At 44.3% G+C, this 22,713-nt stretch overlaps 1 protein-coding gene across 3 annotated transcripts in view; it reads left to right on the top strand.

Moving 5' to 3' along the window:
• CERT1 (ceramide transporter 1) overlaps nucleotides 1-22,713 on the top strand; it is a 122,264-nt gene that overhangs the window by 55,414 nt on the left and 44,137 nt on the right. For all 3 annotated transcript variants that reach the window (XR_001792585.4, XM_017339031.4, XM_008251138.5), the window contains exons 4-6: nucleotides 1,902-2,009; nucleotides 2,803-2,941; nucleotides 10,039-10,122. Coding sequence is in view for 2 of the 3 variants with exons in the window: in XM_017339031.4 (XP_017194520.1) it covers nucleotides 1,902-2,009; nucleotides 2,803-2,941; nucleotides 10,039-10,122 (331 nt within the window). In the remaining variant the exon portion in view is untranslated. The remainder of the gene's footprint in view (nucleotides 1-1,901; nucleotides 2,010-2,802; nucleotides 2,942-10,038; nucleotides 10,123-22,713) is intronic.

The raw sequence follows: 22,713 nt of genomic DNA, 5'->3' as shown, positions 1-22,713 counted from the left end.
CTTTCTAGCCCACACTTAGATGGGCCTTTCCTTAAGACTAGAACTGGGGTGTTCGATAAGGCCTTGGTTTAACCCTTCCAGCCTCATCGCAGTAGAACTCATTTTTTTTTTTTTTAAGATTTATTTATTTATTTGAAAGAGTTACCCAGAGGAGGAGAGGCACAGAGAGAGAGAAAGAAAGTGCTTCCATCCGCTGGTTCACTCCCCAGTTGGCCACAACGGCCGGAGTTGTGCCAATCAGAAACCAGGAGCCAGGAGCTTCTTCCTGGTCTCCCATGCACGTCCAGGGGCCCAAGAACTTGGGCCATCTTCCACTGCTTTCCCAGGCCATAGCAGAGAGCTGGATCAGAAGAGGAGCAGCCGGAACTTGAACCGGTGCCCATATGGGATGCTGGCACTGCAGATGGCGGCCTCCATAAATGGCTTTCATATGAGATATTACTTTTTTTTTTTTTTTTTGACAGGCAGAGTGGACAGTGAGAGAGAGAGACAGAGAGAAAGCTGTCTTCCTTTGCCGTTGGTTCACCCTCCAATGGCTGCTGTGGCCAGCGCGCTGTGGCTGGTGCACCGTGCTGATCCAAAGCCAGGAGCCAGGTGCTTCTTCTGGTGTCCCGTGCAGGTGCAGGGCCCAAGCACTTGGGCCATCCTCCACTGCCCTCCCGGGCCACAGCAGAGAGCTGGACTGGAAGAGGAGCAACCGGGACAGAATCTGGCGCCACGACTGGGACTAGAACCCGGTGTGCTGTCGCCACAGGCGGAGGATTAGCCTAGTGAGCTGCGGCGCCGGCCTTGGTATTGGTTTTTAAGTTACAGTGCAGTAATGACAAGGATTTGAAAATATACTCTTTAGGGGCTGATGCGGCCAACTGGGGAATGAACCAGCAGATGGAAGACACGTCTCTCTCTCTCTCTAATTCTTCTCTCTCTCTGTAACACTGACTTTCAAATAAATAAAATAAATCTTTAAAAATAGATATATATGGCCGGTGCCGCGGCAGAGTGGACAGTGAGAGAGAGAGACAGAGAGAAAGAGAAAGGTCTTCCTTTTGCCGTTGGTTCACCCTCCAATGGCCGCCGCGGCTGGTGCGCTGCGGCCGGCGCACCGCGCTGATCCGATGGCAGGAGCCAGGATCCAGGTGCTTTTCCTGGTCTCCCATGGGGTGCAGGGCCCAAGCACTTGGGTCATCCTCCACTGCACTCCCGGGCCACAGCAGAGAGCTGGGCTGGAAGAGGGGCAACCGGGACAGAATCCGGCGCCCTGACCGGGACTAGAACTTGGTGTGCCGGCGCCGCTAGGCGGAGGGTTAGCCTAGTGAGCCGCGGCGCCGGCCGGTGTTTTCCTGTTTTTAAACACTGTTGTAGACTTCTAGCCCCACGTATGGTTGGGTGTTCAGTAAATTTCTAAATTAAATGGCAAATAGAAATTGAAAGGCATTGCTTATCAATTAATGGATTTTATTTAGTTTTTTTTTTTTATTACTTGAGTGGCAGAGTTACAGGGAGAGTGATAAGGAGATATATATAGAGAGAGATCTTAAATCTGCTAATGTACTCCCAAATTGGCCACACCTACCAGAGCTGGGCAGAACGAAGCCAGCCAAGAGCATTCTCCAATTCTCCTACATGGATGCATAGGCCTAAGGACTTTGGGCAGCCCTGCTGCTTTCCCAGGTACACTAGCAGTGAGCTGAAGCAGAAGTGGAGAAGCCAGGACTCGAGCCACTGCTCATGCGGCATCCCGGTGCTGCAGGCCGTGGCTTTAACCTGCTGAGCCACAGCACCGGCCCCAGTTACATTTGTTACCGGAATCCAGACTGCCAGTGATTACTATAATAACCTTATTGATTTGCAGGAGACGTTTTGTTTTTATATAAGATCTTTATGGTTTACTTTCCATTTAGACTGAATCTGGATATGGATCTGAATCCAGCTTGCGTAGACATGGCTCAATGGTGTCATTGGTGTCTGGAGCTAGTGGCTATTCTGCAACTTCCACCTCTTCATTCAAGGTTTGTGTTGGGAGTGCTTCAGGGTAAGGCAATGTAAATTAAGAACATTTAGTATTGTTGTGATCAGACCTCATTTGATAGGTTTTTGAAAGATCTTTCCTACAACATCAGTTTATTGAAGTTGTTAGAGAATAACTTTTAAGTGATAAAATCCAAAACGAACCCACCAATTTTGTTAATTCATTAATGGCATACAAGAGTAAATGTTAAAATTGGTTCAAGGGAGAATCTGAATAATACTGAAATGAATTTGCTAATGTAAAAGTGATGTGTCCATGGATAGTAATCAGTGCCTCTGCACCAGACAAAGACAAAGGTTTTGTCTTTATGGACAAAAATCATTTATAGCTCTCAGTTGTCCACTAAAAGAGCTATAAAATAGCTCAAATACGGTAAATGTCAAAAACTTTTGAATTAGGAGAGAAAGCCCTTCCCTGAAGGTCCCATCAGTGATGATAACCTTGACTTTGAAAGTTGATCCAGCAGTGTTTTTGCCTATTTCAAAGTCTTTCATGGTGTTTTGTCACATTATCAAATTTAACAGTAGTGAGCATTGTATTAGCAAATTACCTGGCATTATTGCTTTCGTATTTCCTACAAGTTTGTCATTCTAAAGCCAATAGGTTAGTCAGTTTCAAGCCTATTCTTGGGAATACTACACTGAACTTGACATTCTCTTTATCCCAAGCTCTGTCTGATAAGCTGCAGACCTTAAAAGGTGGTGAAATACCGTAGGACCCAACATAGTCCAGTTTGGATTCATTGGAATTACATTGCCCATTTTTGTTCACAGAAAGGCCACAGTTTACGTGAGAAGTTGGCTGAGATGGAAACCTTCAGAGACATCCTGTGCAGACAGGTTGATACCCTGCAAAAGTACTTTGATGCCTGTGCAGATGCTGTCTCCAGAGATGAATTCCAAAGGGATAAAGGTTAATTAGGCTGTTACCACTACTTTCACTTGGAGAATGAATGGGCTTAGAGCGTGTAGATTTTAAATGTAAAGTCTGTAAATGACGAGGGTAATTGTAGTCACCTTTTGCTGCATACCACCACTGTAACATATTTCAATGTCCTTATAACTTAGGTAGTGGAATAACACATTGAAATTCACTTCTGTCATCCATATCAGATACTGTTGAAGACTTTTCAATGATTATTCCACTTAAAAAATGCTGTTATTTTGGTAATAGCGAGTACTTCCAATTTTGTCTAGTAAAGTACCCTGCAATGAGTCTCATAAGAGATAAGCATATGTTGAATCCTCCAAAGCTGGAATCATTATTTCTTTCTGCTGCCTCCTCCGCTCTTCCTCTTCTTTCCATCACTCTCCTTTCTTTGTCTCTCATGCATTTGCACTTTGTATGAATTTTGAGAAGCAGTTAGAGCTCCCATCCATTATTCACTCCCTAAATGCTACTAATGGCCAGGAGCCTGGAACTCAGGCCAGGTGGCACATGAATGGCAGGGACCAGCTGCTTGAGGCATCACCTGCTTCTTCCCAGGGTACTTACTGGCTGGAAGCTGGAATCCAGAGCTGGAGGTGGGCATCAAACCCAGCCCCTGCGATGTGGGATAGTCACTTCCCAGCAGCATGTTGACTGCTGCACTCAGTAACTGCTCCCTTTTCTCTCTCTGTTCCCCCAGTCTCTGCCTTTTTTTCAGGAAGAAATAATTTAAACTACATATACATTTAAATATAATTTTTATTTAGGGGCTGGCACTGTGCACAGCATCTTAAGCTGCCACTCCAGTGTTGGCATCCCATATGGGTGTGGGTTCATGTCCTGGCCCCTCCACTTCCAATCCAACTCCCTGCTGATGTGCCTCAGCAGCCAGGATGGCCCAAGTGAGTGGGCTGGCTGCTGCCCACATAGGACACTTGGATGAAGCTCGTGGCTCTTGGCTTTAACCTGGTCATTGCATACATTTGGGGAGTGAAGCAGTGGATGAAGGATCTCTTTCCCTCCGTATCCCCTGACCCTGTAACTCTAGCTTTCAAATAAATAAATTAATATTTTAAAAATGATTTTTATTTAAAGTTTTTTTAAAACTTTAGATATAATCTTTTATTAACTTTTTTTTTTTTTTTAAAGGCAGAGGAAAGGTGAGCTGAGAGCTCCCTTCTGAGCAGATTCTCTCCCCCTGTGTCTGCAACAGCCAGAACCAGGCCAGACCAGGAGCCAGGGACACAAGTCGAGTCTCACACACGGGAGACCCAAGTGCTTGAGACCTCAGCTTCTGTCTTTCAGGATACGTGTTAGCAAGAATCTGGAATCAGAGGTAGAGCCAGGAGTCCTAATCCAGGCACTGATAGGGAATCTGGGTGTGCCAGCGGGTGTTACAACTACCGTGGCTACCAACTTCAAATAATGTTTAATGTGAGGTTGAAAGTTAGTTTTTCTTTTGTGCTGAAGATACTGCTGTTGCCAACATCTGTTCTTCAGTTTTCCTTCTTAATTTACTGTGAGGACAAAATTGCTAACTGGCTGTTGATTCCCAATGTAACTAGGTTGCTTGAGATTATTTCATTTCATGGATTGTTGTTGTTGTTTTTGGACAGGCAGAGTTAGAGACAGAGAGAAAGGTCGTCTTCTGTTGGTTCACTTCTCAAATGGCTGCCGAGGCTGGTGCCCTGCGCCCCTCTGAAGCCAGGAGCCAGGTGCTTTCTCCTGGTCTCCCATACGGGTGCAGGGCCCAAGCACTTGGGCCATCTTCCACTGCCTTCCTGGTCCACAGCAGAGAGCTGGCCTGGAAGAGGAGCAACTGGGACAGAATCTGGTGCCCCAACCGGGACTAGAACCTGGTGTGCCGGCGCCGCTAGGCAGAGGATTAGCCAAGTGAGCCGCGGCGCCAGCCACATTTCATGGTTTTATATGTGATCTGAGTTCAGATTCTTTTTGTGTTCTCTGTTCCCTTCTTCTTCCTCTTCTGTATTAAGTATTTTTTGAACACTTTGATTTTATCTCCTTTTTTGGCTTCTTAGCTATTCCTTGTTGTTTTAGGGGTAGTTCATGGCTTACAGTGCGCATGCTTACCACAGACTGCCTCCCAGCACTGTCATGCACTTGATGCTTAGCTTCAGAGCCTTTCCACAGTGTGTTTGCATTTCTCCCACTCCTGAGACAAGACTCCTGTGAGTTTTCCAACCGGTTCGCTATGATTTGTGAGGTTTCCCCGCCTGCACTGTGAGAACAGGTGCTTTCCCTGGCCTCTGTAGGTCCCTTGCCGTCCGGGCTATTTGCTGGGCACACAAAGCGGAACAGCTGCTGGCTCCAGCCTTCTGTGTGTATCTTTCTCCTGAGCAGTGGGCTGCCAACTCCGTCTTCTCGTCTGAGGGAGTCTGCAGGGCACCTTCTGGTTTTCCTTTAGTGCACGACCCGGAGACCCCCCTGTCACTGAGCTGAAACTGTCCTGGAGCTTTGCCTCATGCCTCTTGCCTAGCCATGCAGGTCACTGTCCTTTGTGGGCTTATATCCAAGGTCTGGAAAACCAGTGTTTAATAATTTTGTCCAGCTTTTGAGTTTCATGATAGAGAATAAATTCAGTCCCTGTTAATCTGGACTAGAAGCAGAAGTCCATATTCCTCTTAAAATAACTTAATTTTGTTATTAATTAATAATTTTGTTATTTTATTAATTATTGAAAATTAATCAGCTGAGGAAGATGACAAAGTCTTGAAGATGGAGGGTGGTAATTGAATTAAATTATAATAGCTGATTAATTAATGTTTTGTTAATTTTGTTATTATGCTGGTGGCATAATGGTTTAAGCTGTGACCTGCAACACCAGCATCCCATATGAACACGGGTTTGAGTCCCAGCAGCTCCACTTCTGATCCAGCTCCCTGCTGATGCTCCTGGGAAAGCAGTGGAGGGTGGCGCAAGTCCTTGTGGGAAACCTGGATGAAGCTCCTGATTCCTGGCTTCAGCCTGGCCCAGCTCCAATTTTTGTGGCCATTTGTGGGGGTGAACCAGGAGATGGAATCGCATGTGTGCTCGCGCGCTCTCTCTCCCTCTCTCTCTCTCTCTCTGTCTCCCTCTCTTTCAAAAAAAAAAATTTCTTTGTATTTGATAAGTTTTTGATTCTTTAACGTTTTTTCCCCCAAATAGGGGCAATTGATTGTTCATCCTTTATTTAAAATATACTATACTTTTTTTTTTTTTTTTTTTTGACAGGCAGAGTGGACAGTGAGAGAGAGAGACAGAGAGAAAGGTCTTCCTTTGCCGTTGGTTCACCCTCCAATGGCCGGCGCAGCGCGCTGATCCGATGGCAGGAGCCAGGAGCCAGGTGCTTTTCCTGGTCTCCCATGGGGTGCAGGGCCCAAGCACCTGGGCCATCCTCCACTGCACTCCCTGGCCACAGCAGAGGGCTGGCCTGGAAGAGGGGCAACCGGGACAGAATCCGGCGCCCCGACCGGGACTAGAACCCGGTGTGCCGGCGCCGCAAGGCGGTATACTTTTTTTTTTTTTAAAGGATTCATTCATTTGTTAGAGTTAGAGGGAGAAACAGAGATAGAGCTCTTCCATCCACTGGTTAACCCCCCAGATGGCTGCAGGGACTAGGGCTGGGCCAAGCCAGGAGCCAGGAACTTCTTCTGGGTCTGCCCCATGGATATGAAGACCCAAGCCATTGGCCCATTTTTTGCTGATTTTTCCAGGCCATTAGCAGGGAGCTGGATCTGAAGTGGAACAGCCAGGACACAAACCGGCACCCATATAGAATGCCGGCACTGCAGGCCAGGGCGTTATCCCGCTCTGCCACAGCACTGGCCCCAAACGCTGTCTTTTGTTTGTGTCTTTGTATCACCATCCTTCTGTGTCTGTGACCAAATTTCCCTTATGAGGACATCAGTCATTGTGTTAGAACGCACCCTGAAAACCTCTTTTTAATGTGAATCAGTGGAGCCAGCGCTGTGGCATACTGGGTAAAGCTGCTGCCCTCCCTCCTGAGCACATTAGCAGGAAGGTGAATGGGAAGTGGAGCAGGCAGGACTCAAACTAGCACTCTAACATGGGATGCCTGCGATACAAGCACCCTGTTTCTCTACAACATCACCGCCTGCACAACCTCTTACACCAGTACCAGGTTCCTGTCTGCCATGGAATTTGACCAGAACGATGTTTACTGCTAGAACTGGGTGTATTTAAAGCAGCTGTGGAAGCAGGACCACCTGGCGTCTCTGCAGTTGCCTCCTCTGTAACAAGGGTTGACAGCAGGTTCAGGGAGTTGAACTGGATTGTACATCCCCAGAAATAAGTAGAGATGTTTTTTGTGCAGCTGAGGTCCTGAGGCAGAGACGCAGGCCTCAGACGTGAGTTGAGATATTTTCTCTGTAGGAAGGGGAGCTCCTTAGTAAACCAGGGTAAGTATCCAGATCCAAAATGCTTGGAAGTATCTCAGATTTCACTTACTTTTCATTCCTTGGGGTAGATGCATTTACTTGGAGGTATCTCAGGGAAAGGACCCAAGTCTAGACAAGAAACATATTTGTGTTTCGTACACTTGTACGCATAGCCTAAAGGTAATTCTGTACAGAATGTTTAGTGTGCTTATGTTTTGACTATATCCTGTTATATGAGGTCAAATGAAGTCAAATGTAGAATTTTGGATTTTTTTTTTTATAAGATTCATTTATTTGAAAGTCAGAGTTACACTGAGAGAGAAGGAGAGGCAGAGACAGAGAGAGGTCTTCCATCCGCTGGTTCACTCCCCAATTGGCTGCAATGGCCGGAGCTATGCTGATCCAAAGCCAGGAGTTTCATCCGGGTCTTCCTGTGTGGGTGCAGGCGCCTAAGAACTTGGGCCATCTTCTACTGCTTTCCCAGGCCATAGCAGAGAGCTGGATCGGAAGTGGGGCAGCTGGGACTAGAACTGGCGCCCATGGGATGCCAGAACTGCAGGCAGTGGTTTTACCCGCTATGCCTAGGGCCAGTCCTTTGGATTTTTTTTTAAGATTTATTTTATTTATTTGAAAGAATTACAGACAGAGGTAGAGACAGAGAGAGGTCTTCCATGCACTGATTCACTCCCAAAATGGCTGCAATGGCCAAAGCCAAGTCAATCTGAAGCCAGGAGCTAGGAGCTTCTTCCAGATTTCCCAGGTGGGTGCAGGGGCCCAAGCACTTGGGCCATCCTCCACTGCTTTCCCAGGAACATTAGCAGGGAGCTGGATCGGAAGTGGAGCAGCCGGCACTGGAACCAGCACTCATATGGGATGCTAATGCTGCAGGCAGTGGCTTTAACCCACTGCGCCACCGCACCAGCCCCTGATGCAGAATTTTGTATTCGTCCTGTCATGTCAATGCTTTAAAAAGTTTGAGAGTTTTTGGAGCATTTCAGATTAGGGATTCTCAACCTGTGAAATAAAGAAGCCCTGGATCCAGCACTGTGGTGTAGTGGGTAAAGCCGCGACTTGCAACTCCGGCATCCATATGAGCACCAGTTCGAGTCCTGGCTGTTCCATTTCTGATTCTGCTCCCTGCCAATGTGCCTGGGAAAGCAGCAGAGGATGGCCCAATTCCTTGGGCCCCTGCACCCACATGGGAGATCCAGAAGAGGCTCCTGGCCCTGGCTATTGTGGCCATTTGGGAAGTGAACCAGCAGGTTTTAGACCTCTCTTCTCTTCTCCCATCCCTCTCTCTGTGTAACTCTTTCACGTAAATAAATAAATCCTTAAAAGAAGAACAGGTAGCAGCCCTAAGGAGGCTGGCATTTAGCCTAGTGGTTAAGATGCCTGTGTCCCACATTGGGGTACCTTAGTTTGATTATTTTTTTTCCTAGTTTAATTCTTGACTCAGCACCTGACTAATACACACCCTAGGAGGCATCAGTGCTACCTTAAGTAATTGGATTTGTAGACAGACAAAAAGAGAGTACAAGTGGATTCTCTTTTTTAGTGGAATTATACAAATTAAAAGGGATGTCCAGACACGGATACATTGAGATGGACCAAAACTGATATCACATTTGGAAAAAGCTGTATTTTTTCCTATGTATCCAACATATCCATTTAAGTACATTTAAGAACTCCCAGAGGAAGCCGGCGCCGCGGCTCACTAGGCTAATCCTCCGCCTTGTGGCGCCGGCACACCGGGTTCTAGTCCCGGTCGGGGCGCCGGATTCTGTCCCGGTTGCCCCTCTTCCAGGCCAGCTCTCTGCTGTGGCCAGGGAGTGCAGTGGAGGATGGCCCAGGTGCTTGGGCCCTGCACCCCATGGGAGACCAGGAGAAGCACCTGGCTCCTGCCATCGGATCAGCGCGGTGCGCCGGCCCGCAGTGTGCCGGCTGCGGCAGCCATTGGAGGGTGAACCAACGGCAGAGGCTAGTTTAGGAATCTTCCACTTCCACATGTAAGGTATCCTTTTACAGTCCTGCTGAAGCCCTTCTAGGTCTCCTGTACAGGTAGGAAATAGCCCCATTAGGTAGGAAGGGATAGGAAGACGTCAGAGGCAAAGTAATTCACGACCCAGTGGTCATCCCCTACACAAATGAAAATGGATAGAGTTTTTGGAAGAATGTAGGGATTGAGTTTGTGGTGCAGCAGGTTAAGCCTTGATATGCTGTCATCCCATATCAAAGCTGAGTCAAGTCCTAGCTACTCCACTTCCAGCCCATCTCCCAGCTGATGCAACTGGGAAAGCAGCATATGATGGCCCAAGTTCTTGGGTCTCTGCCACTCACCTGGGAGACTCAGTTGAAATTCCTGGCTCCTGGCTTCAGCCTGGGCCAGCCCTGTTGCAGCCATTTGGTGTGTGAACCATTGGATGGAAGACTTTCTCTCTCTTTCTCTCTGTCTCTGTCTTTGTCTCTCCCCTCTCTCTGTCACTCTGCCTTCAAATAAATAAATCTTAATGTCTGTTGTATTTAAGGATATTGCACAGTGTATTTATTGAGTATACCTTGATAACCAGTGAAAACACAAAGACAAATAAGATCTTAAATTCACAGACTCATTTGAAGATAAGAATAAATAAGCTGGTTAATTTCCATTTCTTTTCATGCTAATATCCGTGTGTGTTTGTTGTTTAGTGGTAGAAGATGATGAAGATGATTTTCCTGCTACACGTTCTGATGGAGACTTCTTGCATAATACCAATGGCAATAAAGAAAAGTGTAAGTGATACTGTTTTTCTCCTCAGCTGGATAAAATTACTTTCTGGGTTTATATAATAGCTCAGTATAAATAATAATGATATAATTGAATAATTTTTAAAAAGTAGTAGAACTACTGGGATCTATTTGAAAATATCTTCTTTCAAAAAGACTTGTTTGTAAAATACACATTTTTATAATAGCAGCAAGTCGCTATCTAATGAAGCCTCATTCTAAATTAGACTATGGACCTTTTATTTCAGCTTTTTTTCTTAGGGGAGGGGAAACATCTTGCGGAATTTGAGTTGAGCATTTCTTTAGAGTATATTTCTCTGTGGTTGGTATACTTGCTGAGTATATAAAGCAGCCTTATTAAAGGAAAGTTACTGTGGGAGCTCTGACTTCACAGGAGCGGAGCAGGATGTAGGCTTCACATTGTGGTTTATCGCTCTGATATGATGGCTGACTTGTTAGAATTCTAAATTGTTCATCGCTGTGAGTTATAATCAGTGCTCTTCTAACATTCCTAAAGAGAAAGCTAGAGTGGATTTCTTCCTACTACAAGTAGATTTTTTTCAGTTACGAAAAATGTTGAAAAAATAAGCCTGACTTGGCTTATTTTTGTTGAAATTAGTGAAGAATATGAAGTAAAACCTATATAGTAGCACATTTCCAAGTTAAGTTTTTTTTAAACTGTTGTATGTGTAAAAATAGTTTTCTGCTATAGAGATCATCTTAAAATAATCCATTCTTGATAGTACAATCTAATATTTCTCCTCCCCCACTTTGTCCTCTTTTCCTGTTTATTTCTTATTTTCATTATGGTTCTCCCTTTCTTCCTTTTAATCTACTGAGCTCACAGTTTTGCAGAGTACTAGCTTAATGTGACACCTTGCTTTATAATTTGTCCTTAAAACTCGTGACTGAATTGCTGACATTTACAAATCATCCAGATTAATATAATCTTTATGGAATTAGAGGATTATTTTGGGAAAGTTTTGTTAGTTACCTGTTATTTTCAGAATAATAATCTGTGTTACTAGAAAAAATGTTTTCTATGAACATTAGAAAATTATTGAAAGACATTGTTAAACTCCCAGGCCCAGTCCTCCATCCTGCATAGCTTATTTACACTCCCCCAAAAAAATTAAAGCCTGTTTTCTCTAGAAATTGAACGGGAGACTTATAGAGTCAGTAGCAGCTGGCCTAGAATGAGATAAGTATATTATCCTGAAAGCGGTGATTACGTAGAAATACATGTGATCATTGAGATCTGACTGCATTTTTGCAAGAACTGAAGTAGCCAGGCTGGATAAAAGTCTGTATTCTGAAGGGTGTAATCTCCAAACCCCTTTTCTTATTCTGTTTTAGAATACCTATCAATAATAAGGCATTTATTTCTGATACAGAAGAGAGCTGGAGAAACTGAGTGGTCACAGAGCCAAGACTTTAGAGTTCTGAGGGAGTCACGTGACGAGGTTATCTCACTGCCAGGTCACCCTCTGATGGAGTCCAGTAGCTGAAAGGCACTGCTTAGTGTATTCAGACCTTTGGACCGACCAGATCTCCAGATACTCGAACGTAGCCTCCTCACAGCTAACCAGCACAGGGAACCTGGAAGAAGAAACTCAGACTGTGTAGCAAACAGAAGAAAATTGTACTTAATGTCTTCAGTAACAAAGCAAAGTGATTTTATTCCTAACATGAGAGAGCTCTAGTAAATTAAAAGTTAGAAAAGGAAGATTTTAAAACTTTGTAGGCAGAGTTGGTCTATAATATTGAGAAAAACTCCCAGAAAATAAGAAAAAAAAGCTAAGTAATAGAAAAGAGAAAATTTGAGGACCTACCCAGGAGACCCAACATACATAGGATTTATGTTAGAAATGGGGGAACAGAATTACAGGGACAGAGTTATCAAAGAACCAACATGAGGGTTTCAAGTTAGGATTGAAAAATGACCTATGTACACCCAACTAACTGTGTGGGGCTGGAGAAGACAAAACGGGCCGGTGATGTGGCATAACAGGTAAAGCTGCTGCCTGCAGTACCGGCATCCTATATGGACGCCAATTTAAGTCCCAGCTGCTCCTTTTCCAGTCCAGCTCTCTACTGTGGCCTGGGAAAGCAGTAGAAGGTGGTCCAAGTACTTGGGCCCGTGCACCCACGGGGGAGACCTGGAAGAAGCTTCTGGCTCCTGGAGTGATACATGCTAAAGTGTGCGAACTCTCCAACTACGGAGTGAACCAGTGAATGGAACACCTCTCTCTCTCTCTGCCTCTCCTCTGTGTAACTCTGACTTTCCAGTAAAAGTAAATAAATCTTTAAAAAAAAAAAAAAGACAACAAAACAGTTCCCTCACCAAGGCAGGCATCTTCCTTCCAGCAAAAGACGGGGATGGGGTTGAAAAATAGGTGACATCATAGATCAGAAATTTTCAATAAGAATTGTGCTGGCCTTCACAAAAGGTGGAACAGTGCTCTTCATAATTCTCACGGAAAATATTTTATTTTTTTAAATTTTTTTATTTAATTGACAGATAGAGTTAGACAGTGAGAGAGAGAGAAGTAGAGAGAAATGTCTTTTTTCCATTGGTTCACCCCCCAAATGGCTGCTACGGCCGGCACTGTGCTGATCCGACGCCAGGAGCCGGGTGCTTCCTCGTGGTCTCCCATGCAGGTGCAGTGCCCAAGCACTTGGGCCATCTTCCACTGCCCTCACAGACCACAGCAGAGAGCTAGACTGGAAGAGGAGCAGCCGGGACTAGAACCTGGCGCCCATGTAGGATGCCAGTGCCATAGGCGGAGGATTAGCCAAGTGAGCCACGGCACCAGCTTTTCATAATTCTCACGGAAAATATATTCAATCTTTACTTCTATACCCAGCCAAACTTTCAATAAGATATGAGGCTGAAGTAAAGGTTTTTTTTTTTTTTTTTTTTTTTTTTTTTTTTTTTGACAGGCAGAGTGGACAGTGAGAGAGAGAGACAGAGAGAAAGGTCTTCCTTTGCCGTTGGTTCACCCTCCAATGGCCGCCGCGGCCGGCGCACTTCGGCCGGCGCACCATGCCGATCCGATGGCAGGAGCCAGGTGCTTCTCCTGGTCTCCCATGGGGTGCAGGGCCCAAGCACTTGGACCATCCTCCACTGCACTCCCAGGCCACAGCAGAGAGCTGGCCTGGAAGAGGAGCAACCGGGACAGAATCCGGCGCCCCGACCGGGACTAGAACCCAGTGTGCGGCGCCGCTAGGCGGAGGATTAGCTTAGTGAGCCGCGGCGCCGGCCTGAAGTAAAGGTATTTTAAGATACCCTAGAGTTTTAAACATTTAGTTTCGGGGCTGGAACTGTGACGTAGCGGGTAAAGCCGCCACCTGCATTGCCAGCATACCATTTTGCTCCACTTCTGATCCAGCTCTTTGCTTTGGCCTGGGAAAATAGTAGAATGTAGGCCAAACGCTTGGGCCCTTGCACCCACGTGGGAGACCTGAAAGAAACTCCTGGCTTCGGATCAGCACAGCTCCGACCATTGTGGCCAGTGAACCAGGAAATGGAAGACCTCTCTATTTGACTCTCCTTTTCTCTCTGTGTAACTCTGACTTTCAAATAAATAAATCTTAAAAAAAAATTATTTTCCACATAGCTTCAACAGTAAGCTACTCTTCTACCAGATGAGCCTTAAACCAAGAAAGGAAATCAGGGATCCTGGACATGGTGTTTTAGCACAGGAGAAAAGGAAAGAAGGCGTGTGGCTGTGCAACAAAGGTTTAGATACCAACCCATCCTACTCGTAGTAAACACTAAAGAAGGAAGCATCAGTGGTAAATTTTTTTTTTTTTTTTTTTTTTTTGGACAGGCAGAGTGGACAGTGAGAGAGAGAGACAGAGAGAAAGGTCTTCCTTTGCTGTTGGTTCACCCTCCAATGGCCGCCGCGGTCGGCGCACTGCGCTGATCTGATGGCAGGAGCCAGGAGCCAGGTGCTTTTCCTGGTCTCCCATGGGGTGCAGGGCCCAAGCACCTGGGCCATCCTCCACTGCACTCCCTGGCCACAGCAGAGGGCTGGCCTGGAAGAGGGGCAACCGGGACAGAATCTGGCGCCCCAACCGGGACTAGAACCCGGTGTGCCGGCGCCGCTAGGCGGAGGATTAGCCTAGTGAGCCGCGGCGCCGGCCAGAAGCATCAGTGGTAAATTCACCAGCACATTTGACCATGTCGGCAGGAGTATTGATTGGTGGTGGTGGAAGGCTGGAGAGTTCGCACACTTTAGCATGTATCAGAATTTGCTGAAGGACTTGTGGAAAGACAGACTTCTGGTCGCCACTCTTGAATACTCTGGTTCAGTAAGTGAGGTGGGCAGGGCTTGAGTCTTTGTGTTTTTTACAGGTCCTTAGATGATGCTGGGTACTGCTCACTTGAGAACCACTCTGTAGGACCACTGTGTTCACTCCTTTGAGAAAAGTTAGTGGAATACACAGAAAACTTAGTAATTATTTTTACTGAGGCAATTCATTAACTCCAGGTAAAGCAAAAGGATAGATAAGGTAGGAAGCATAATTATAATACACTGCTTGGCTCAGCAGACAACAGTGTTTGCCTGTTCATAATTATGCCAGCAATTCATATAATTGTAACCAAAAGTATTACCAAGTCTCTATCGAAAACACAGAAATAGAAAAAGAGTGATGCATGGGGAACCCAAGCTTCGTTTACTGAATTGTGAAGTCCATAGATAACACCCAAAACCAAAATGGTGAGTCAGTGATGTTTAAGAAATAAAGGGTTTGGTGTTTGCCAGGAGAAAACTTAGCAGAGCTGAAAGTCATCATCATAGGGTGGGAGGAAGTCAGACAGGCCATCTCTGTGCTCACCATTAGAATTCTCACACTTCTGGTTGACTTTTTTTTTTTTTTTTTTTGACAGAGTGAACAGTGAGAGAGAGAGAAAGGTCTTCCTTTGCCGTTGGTTCACCCTCCAATGGCCGCCACGGCCGGCGCGCTGCGGCTGGCGCACCACGCTGATCCGATGGCAGGAGCCAGGTGTTTCTCCTGGTCTCCCATGGGGTGCAGTGCCCAAGCACTTGGGCCATCCTCCACTGCACTCCCGGGCCACAGCAGAGAGCTGGGCTGGAAGGGGGCAACCGGGACAGAATCCAGCGCCCTGACCGGGACTAGAACCTGGCGTGCCGGAGCCGCAAGGTGGAGGATTAGCCTAGTGAGCCGCGGCGCCAGCCCTGGTTGACTTTTTAAACTTGTTAAATCAATAGTACTTTGACTAAAATATGAAAATCAGTTTTAAAAAATAAGTAATTTTTATAGTTATCGCATGTCCCTTTGTTACCTCCTAAGCCCTTAAAAAAGGGAGCTTTGAGTCCAAGCAGCAAAAGATGAGGTTATTAAAGTCATTTAGAGAAATATGGGACAAGATTTCCGCATAATTTTTGGATCATAAATTACATTTCAAGTACACTTGAGTTCATTGTTTAATTCTCTTCTTAATGTTGATGGAAATTACGTCTCTTAACCACTGTGTATGGAGTGTGTTGTCCTGTGGTTAACTCCAGGAATAAGATAGTCAGAAGCATCATGAATAATCTGATAGTGTTAAATCTGCAGCTGCTTGATTGTAGAGTGGAATTATTTCCTTCATCTGGGAAATACAGGAAGGTTTTTAGTACTAGATTCAATTATCTTGAAAACCAGAAATGATACTGTGGTCTTGGGAGTGGACATACTAATGATTCTCACCACTAGGGCCATCTTTAAAGATCAGATCACATCTTTAAAGATCAGAAGAATGCCTCAGGAAGTTCAAGGAAAAACTAGAATTAAAAGATAAGTGTAGATAGATAGATAGATAGATAGATTTATTTGAAAGTCAGAGTTCAAGAAGTAAAGACAGAGAGAGAGGTCTGGCATCCACTGGTTCACTTTCCAATTGGCTGCAATGGCCGGAGCTGCGCCGATCCGAAGCTAGGAGCTTCAGCCGAGTCTCCCATGAGGGTAGAGGGGCCCACGGACTTGGGCCATCCTCTACTGCTTTTCCAGGCCATAGCAGAGAGCTGGATTGGAAGTGGAGCAGCCAGGACTTGAACCAGCATGTATATGGGATGCTGGCACCATTGACGGTAGCTTTACCTGCTAAACCAAAGTGCTAGCCCCAAAAGATAAGTTTATTTTGGTGCAAAGAATTTTTGAAAGCTGTGCTTAATAATAACCTGCTAGTAAATATTACATGTATAGGCTGGGGGACTGGAACAAAGGCTATAACATGAGTAAAACTCCCAGAGAGTGCAAAGATGAGAAGAAAGACAATTAGAATAATGTAGATCAGATTAAGGAAGATATTTTCTTTAAAGTAATAAGGTTTTATTGGGGATAGGGCATCCGTCAGAACAGAGGGGACAGATGAGTGCCCAGTCACTAGACTTGGGGGAGAGCGAGGTTATATGGTGGAATGGAGAGAATACACCTGGGCAGGCCAGGCAGGTGGTTCAGCAGGGAGCTGAGTGTGCAAACTCAGGACAGTTCCATTTCCAGTGGCCTTGTTCTTGGCAGGGTTGGCAGAAGCCAGTTTTGTCACGACAGCTGCTTGCCCAGTGCTGGGGCTCCTCATATTGGGAACAGGTGCTAATTGGGGTGGACTGGCCATGTTGGATCTTCTTGACAACAGATCACCGTGTAAAGCAGCCATTAATTGGCCTGCTGTCTATAAGGAGGAAATTTTTGGAGCCTTATAAGGAAGCACCTTCCTTTGACGACACGTTTCAAGAGTTACAGATCATGATAGGATAGTTTTCGCAATCTGCTTAAGTTCTTACCTGCCAATTTTAAATTTTTCTTTTTTTTTATATTTTATGCTGTCTTAATTTATATGTTTTGATACAACAGGGGACATTCTATAATGATAAGATAGTCAAACCATCAGGAAAATACAGCAGTTATATACATAGATATACTTAACAACAGATCCCAGAAGTACTGAGTTGAAATGAAAAAGACCATAATAATAGAGCCTTCAGTAGCCAACGTTGAATAGTAAATAGAAAAGTAGGAAGAAGATGAATAAGGAAGTGGAAGCCATGCACGTACTCTACAGCAATAGACCTAATAAGCGTTCTGTGGAACACTGTACCCAGCAGTGAAGAGTAGGTCTTCTCAGTTGCACAAGAAACATTGTCTAGAATAGACCTTCTGCTTGGCCATAATATAAACCCTGATTCGTTTAAAAGGACTGACATACTGAGTATATCTGCCACCCACAGTGGAATAAAATCAGTAACAAGAAAATTCAGAAAATTCACAAATATATGTAAAATAGCACCCTTATTCAGTGGATGAAAGATTTTTGATATGGATAAACACAAAAATGCAGCATACCAAAATGGACTATGGTGAAAGAAATACTTGGAGAGAAATTTGTAGTTGAAACACCATTGCTATAAAAGATGAAAGATAGAAAAACTATATAGAAAAATCAGTGAAACCATAAGTAGGTTTTTTTTGTAAAGAACAAAAAATTGACAAACCTTTGACCAAATATGCAGGAATAGAATTACTAAAATCCAGTATGAAAAGAAAGGCGTTACTACTGATCTTAGGTAATAAAAATAGAGGGGAATGCTGTGAATATATATGCAACAAGTTGACTTAGATTAAACTGACAGTCCTTGAAGGACACAAGTTTTTAGTGTAATATAATCAGTAGAATAAAGACCAAAACTACTTAATCATACCAATAAATAAAATTTTTGACATAAAGTCTGTTAAAACCCCTGAACTAACCTCAGTATTATGTTAGATTTCGTAGTCAGGACCCTTGATAAGAAAAAGAAAAGGCATCCAAAATGGGCATTTGGCCTAGTGGTCAAGAATCCCATCTCTCATATCTGAATTCCTCAGTTCATTTCTCTGCCCCAGCACCCTGCTTATGTCAGCCTTGGGAGTGTGTAGTGACATCTCAAGAAGTTGGATTCCTGCTGCCCACTTGGGAGACCTGTATTGAGTTCTCAGTTCTTTGCTTTGGCCACAGCACAACCTTGGCCATTTCAGGAATTTGGGGAGTGAACCAATGGATTAGAGTACTTACCTCCCTCTCAAATAAATAAACAAAAATGATTTTAAAAATAAAATTGCACATTTATTATAAAAAATATTTATTATATATAATATATTTAAAGAATAAAATGTTCATTTGAGTCTACAGATGCCATAATCCTTTTTTTTTTTTTTTTTTTTTTTTGGACAGAGTTTAGACGGAGGGAGAGAGAGAAAGGTCTTCCTTCCGTTGGTTCACCTCCAAAATGGCTGCCATGGCCGGTGCACTGCGCCAATTTGAAGCCAGGAGCCAGGTGCTTCTCCTGGTCTCCCATGTGGGTGTAGGCGTCCAAGCACTTGAGCCATCCTCCACTGCCTTCCCGGGCCACAGCAGAGAGCTGGCCTGGAAGAGAAGCAACCGGGACCCGGTGCTACAGGCGGAGAATTAGCCAAGTGAGCTGCAGCACCGGCCTGAAAATTCTAAGTAGCTATTTTTCAGAAATTAACAAACTGATCTTAAAATTCATATAGATATATAAGAGACCTAGAATCACCAAAGAATCTTGGAAAAAGAGAGGATTCCCAGTTTGCAGTTTTGTAGCTTAGTACAGAGCAGTGGTAATCAAGGCTGTGTGTCTGGCATAAGGACAGACACTAGAGCAATCAAATAGGATTGAGAGTCCAGAAGTAAGCTCCCACATTTGCAGGCAAGTCAGTTTGGGACAGTGCCAAGAAAATTCAGTGTAGGGGCAGAGAAATATTCTTTTCAACAGTTATGCTGGGACAGCTTGGACAGCTTGATATCCACATGTAAAAGAATTAAGTCGATCCTCTTATCACACCAAATACAAAAGTTAGCTCAAAATGGATCAAAGACCTAAATACCAGAGCTAACACTGTAAAATTCTTAGAAGAAATATGGGAATAAAGGCTTATGACCTTTAGTTATGCAAATCATAAATGACAAAAGAAAAACTAAATATATTGACCCTATTCCATTTTAGCCCTTCATATGTGTAGTTAAATTTTCCTCTTTCTTTTAATACAATGTGTCATTGGCAGTGTCCTGTTATCTCTTTAGCAATGTCTTCAGGGGGAACCTTGGACATTGTGTTCTCATCTAAAATTAGCAAGTACTTTGGGGTTTTAGTTAGCTTTTTCCATTAAGCTGAGGTTGTATCATGTAAGATAGAGACTGAGAGAAAACAGTTGGAGTAACCAATATTTAGAGGAGCCTGGTGGATGACAAAGATGAGGTTTTACTCCGACTTTCGTGTTCTAACTGATATAATGTGACAGAAATTTTTTCAGAGTGCTTACTGTGTGAGACCCTTATTTCTCCAAATGTTGTTTGAAAAGCTTCTGTCGCTCCCCCTCTTCGTGGAGGAGCAACACTAAACGCTGCCTAGGCTTCATATCCGAGTCACGGCACCATTATGTCGCTCCCCCTCTTCGTGGAGGAACGACACAGGACCCTGCGCTGTTCTTTCGTCTGCTCGGCCCTCCCCGGGTTTACTGCTGGTTCTTCCCGGGTTGGCTACTATCCCTTCCACCTCCGTGGAAGGGCAGTTCCCCCTGGCCACATTCCCCACTTCCGCAGGGGAGCGGCACACCGCCGGCCGGCTCTTCTCTGGGGCTGCACAGGCGTTCCCTCAGATGTTCCCCTTAGATGTTCCTGGTGCATGCCGTCTCTCTCCTCCTTTATAGTCCTCCTCCGCCAATCCCAACTCGGCTGCCCACACGCCGAGTACGCTGCTCTCCTCCAATCAGGAGCAAGTCCTACAGTTTATTGGTTGAACTGGAGGCAGCTGTGTAGAAGCTGTTTTCTTCTCTCCCAGCCCCATAATGTGGGAGAGCAGATGCATAGAATAAGTCTTAATTCCAGTAACAGTCTAGTCCGGATTGCTCCCCACAGCTTCAAAATCGGTAATAGAAGTCTGTATCATTCTGAAAAGGATTTGAGGTAGCTCTTTCTAAAAGTAGTAAGTGTAACTAAAGAGGTGCATTTCTGTGTTGCTAGAATTTTTTCAAAGACATGTCATTTTGTTTTCACATTACACTGACTTGTAAGTATATAAATTAGCAAATATTTAGCAGTGAGTACCCATTATTACTTGCACATATTCTAAGACCTAGGTATGTTTGAATTTCTAAGTATGGTCATCTGTAAAGTAGTAATTTATAAAAGTGGTGGAAAGTAAAGAAGTTACAACATTCATACAAAGCGTTTTTAGTCTGGCAAAGAAAACTTTTAAAGTTTGATAGGTTACCTGAAACTTGTATAACTTAAATAAAATTAAAAAAAAATTTCATACATTTAGGGTTGTCACTCCCCGTCTTCGTGGGGGAACGACACAAGACCCTGCGCTGCTCTTTCGTCTGCTCGGCCCTCCCCGGGTTTGCTGCTGGTTCTTCCCGGGTTGGCTACTGTCCCTTCCACCTCCGTGGAAGGGCAGTTCCCCCTGGCCACATTCCCCACTTCCGCAGGGGAGCGGCACACCGCCGGCCGGCTCTTCTCGGGGGCTGCACAGGTGTTCCTTCAGCTAGATGTTCCCCTTAGATGTTCCCCGGTGCATGCCGTCTCTCTCCTCCTTTATAGTCCTCCTCCGCCAATCCCAACTCGGCTGCCCACACGCCGAGTACGCTGCTCTCCTCCAATCAGGAGCAAGTCCTACAGTTTATTGGTTGAACTGGAGGCAGCTGTGCGGAAGCTGTTTACTTCTCTCCCAGCGCCATATTGTGGGAGAGCAGATGCATAGAATAAGTCTTAATTCCAGTAACTCAGTCCAGTCCGAGCTGCTCCCCACAAGGGTCAGCACTGTGGTGTGGTAGGCCAAGCCTCTGCCTGCAGCGCAAGCATCCCATGTGGGCACCAGTTTGTGTCCTGCCTGCTCCTCTTCCCATCCAGCTCTCTGCAATGGCTGGGAAAGCAGTAGAAGATGGCTCCTGCACCCACATGGGAGACCCAGAAGAAGCTCCAGGCTTCAGATCGGCCCAGCTCCGTCTGTTGCAGCCATTTGGGGAATGAACCAGCGGATGAGAGACCTTTCTTTCTGTCTTTCCCTCTGTCTCTCTCTCTCTAACTCTACTTCTTAAATAAATAAAATATTAAAAAAAACTTTATAGGTATATAATTGACATGATTTAAGTGTGTAGTTTAGTGGATGTAGGTATTTCATGAAACTGTCAACACGTAGTTAACGTATCTGTCACCTCAAAATTTTGTCCATCTGTGTTGTCATCCCCTTCACTGTAAAACAATTGCAGATCTGTTTTCTTTCCCTGTAGATTAATCTGCATCTTCTAGAACTTAATGTAAGTGGACTCATATAATGCACCTTTTTTTTTTTTGCCTGGATTCTTTTTCACTTTGAGACTGTTGTTTCTTCATGTCTTGTTAGATGATTTCTTCTCATTGCTGAGTACTATACAGATATACAACAGTTATCAGTGTATCTGCAGGTTATTATAAAGTCACTATGATCATTTGCCATTGCGTGAGCATACATTTTATTTCTCTTGGTTTTAATGCTCTGGAGTGGAATACTACATCATATAGTAGATGTTTTTAACTTTTAAAGAAATGCCAGATATTTTTTATTAGCAGTATATGATTCTAGTTCTTGAGTATCCCCACCAATTTGTGTTGTAGTCAGTCCTTTTAAATGTTAGTCATTTTAGTAGATAGGAAGTGATATTTCATTATGGTTTTCTTTTTATTTCCCTAGTAGCAAGTGTGTTAATTGTCTTTTTGTGTTATTTGCTACCTGTGCCTCCTCTTTAGTTAAGGGTGTTGACAGTCTGCCCACTTTTTTTTTTTTTTAAGATTTATTTATTCATTTTTTGAGAGGCAGAGTTACAGATAGAGAGATCTTCCATCCATTGGTTTACTCCCCAGATGGCTGGAGCTGGGCCAGGTCAAAGCCAGGAGCCAGAAGTTCCATCTGGGTCTCCTACATGGGTACAGGGCCCCATGCACTTGGGCCATCTTCTGCTTTCCCAGGCCATGAGTAGAGAGCTTGATTGGAAGAGGAGCAGCTGGGACTTGAACTAGGGTCCATATGGAATGCCGGAACCACAGGCAGAGGCTTAACTTACTGTACCGCAGCACTAGCCCCTGCTCACTTTTTAAAGGTTGCTTGGTATGTTCTAGAGATAAGTTCTTTATTAATAGATGCTATGTAAAGATCTTTATGCATGTCTATAGCTTTTCTCTTAATTCTTATATCAATATCTTCAAGTGCAGAAATTTTAAACACTGACGAAGTCTAGTTCATCACTTTATTATCTTACTGATTATACTTTTATGGTCCTGTCTGCATATGAGTTTTCACAGAAGTGGCATTTCATTGGTTCTATTGGAATAGTTTTTTGTTAGCTATAGATTAAGATACTATGCTCTCTTTGCATTTTGTGGTTTTTTAAAGACTATTTCAGTGCTGTGAGTTCAAATTATGAAATGTAAGCAAACTATTTAACATGTGCATTGGTCCTAGACTTAAATTTGAATATTTGTTTTCCAAATTTTCTATTGCCTTATTAAATTCTATAGTTTATATTCAGATATTTTACGTTCTAGGTTTCTTA

This window comes from Oryctolagus cuniculus, chromosome 14 (genome assembly GCF_051225735.1).
Source record: "Oryctolagus cuniculus isolate XC-2025 breed Fujian yellow rabbit chromosome 14, ASM5122573v1, whole genome shotgun sequence".
Lineage (NCBI taxonomy): Eukaryota > Metazoa > Chordata > Mammalia > Lagomorpha > Leporidae > Oryctolagus > Oryctolagus cuniculus.
Note: the sequence above shows the minus strand (reverse complement) of the source record. Positions and strands in the feature narration are given on the sequence as shown.